Source organism: Gekko japonicus, unplaced genomic scaffold (assembly GCF_001447785.1).
Source record: "Gekko japonicus isolate JY-2015 unplaced genomic scaffold, Gekko_japonicus_V1.1 scaffold4376, whole genome shotgun sequence".
In the NCBI taxonomy this organism is placed as follows: domain Eukaryota; kingdom Metazoa; phylum Chordata; class Lepidosauria; order Squamata; family Gekkonidae; genus Gekko; species Gekko japonicus.
This window is the reverse complement of record NW_015168795.1, coordinates 31,089-32,509: the sequence shown is the minus strand read 5'-3', so window position 1 is coordinate 32,509 and position 1,421 is coordinate 31,089. Positions and strand designations below refer to the sequence as shown.

At 51.2% G+C, this 1,421-nt stretch overlaps 1 protein-coding gene across 1 annotated transcript in view; it reads left to right on the top strand.

Annotated features, from left to right (window-relative positions):
• The window catches only part of BCL6B (B-cell CLL/lymphoma 6, member B), a 17,294-nt gene that overhangs the window by 11,754 nt on the left and 4,119 nt on the right, over nucleotides 1–1,421 (top strand). The window contains exon 6 of the mRNA XM_015415703.1: nucleotides 725–877. Within this exon, the coding sequence (XP_015271189.1) occupies nucleotides 725–877 (153 nt within the window). The remainder of the gene's footprint in view (nucleotides 1–724; nucleotides 878–1,421) is intronic.

Below are 1,421 nucleotides of genomic sequence, written 5' to 3'. Positions count from 1 at the left end.
CGAACCTATGGCACGGGTGCCAGAGGTGGGACTCAGAGCCCTCTCTGCGGGCATGCGTGCCATCGCCCCAGCCAGGCCTAGACCGTCATTGAAGTGTGGAATTCTCTGCCAAATAATATTAAGTCAATGAAAGCATTTGGGATTGCTTTCCTTACTTTGTTTGGATCATCTTAAGTTAATGTATGGATTGTTTTTTCTAAAGTAAAACCTCAGTATTCAGGTTAAATTGTTGTGTTGGCACTTTGCGATAAATAAGTGGGTTTTGGATCGCAGTTTTGGCACTCGGTCTCTAAAAGGTTCGCCATCACTGGACTAGATGCTACCATGGAGGTCCCTTCCAGTCCTATGATTCTAACTCTGAGATTAAATAAATAAGTAAGTAAATAAATACATACAAATTCCGTCTAAGGAAAGGAGCATATTAGAGGTCAAAGTCCTCTTTTTGGTGGCCTGAAAACATATCAAGAAGCCCCTTAAAAATGAGCGCTCTGGGGCATGTACAGAGTACCTCCTTCCCTCCCTGAGTAACTGGGGGCTATTTCTATACAGCAGGGGCTTGGGGGAAGGCAGTCTGTGCCCATGCAGTGGATTTACGATGCTCGGACAGGCATTTCAGAACGTTTTAGAAATTCAGTTTGTCAGGGCCGGGAGGGAGACATTTCACTTTGACCTTGCATTGATCACTCCCCCCAGCCTCGAGCCAACAGGCCCGCTTCTCTTTCAGGGTACCAGGACGAGGAGGAGGAGGAGGAGGAGGAAGAAGGAGGGAGCGTCCCGGCCCAACCCCCCTCTGAGGAAAAGCCTTACAAATGCCATTTCTGCAACTCTGCTTTCCGATACAAGGGGAACCTGGCAAGCCACAGGTCCCTACATACGGGTGAGGGCTGCGCATGCGCTTGAGGGAGGAGATGCAAAGTTGGTGTGTCAGAGCACTGGTTAATGTTCTCTTCAGGGTGAGGGGGCACCTGGAGGGCTCCAGAGGGGGCCGGGGTGGTGTCCCCCCGATGACAGAGCTCCCAACAAGGAAGGCGGAGAGTGGGGCTTTCTCGGTGATGGCCCCTAATCTCAGGGGAAAACCCACACCATCCCGGAAAGATCCCCCTAACATCCTCCTCGCATCACCTGTTGGGTGTTCTCTTAGGAATGAAGCTTGGGCGTCGTCGGGTTTGGAGGGCTGCGTCCCAGCAAAAAAGCACCCCAGCCCGAGGGATTGTGGTTACGTGTGCCCCGCATCTCTGCAGAACTAAAATTTTCAGAGGGAATGCGGTCTTTGTATTTGTCTTCCCTTGGGAGAAGAGACCGGGGTGGGGTGGGGGTTGTGCAATGTGCTTCATGTACAAATAAAGTACAGGAAGGGGGGGGAGAAGAAGGAAGGAAGGAAGGAAGGAAGGAAGGAAGGAAGGAAGGAAGGAAGGAAGGAA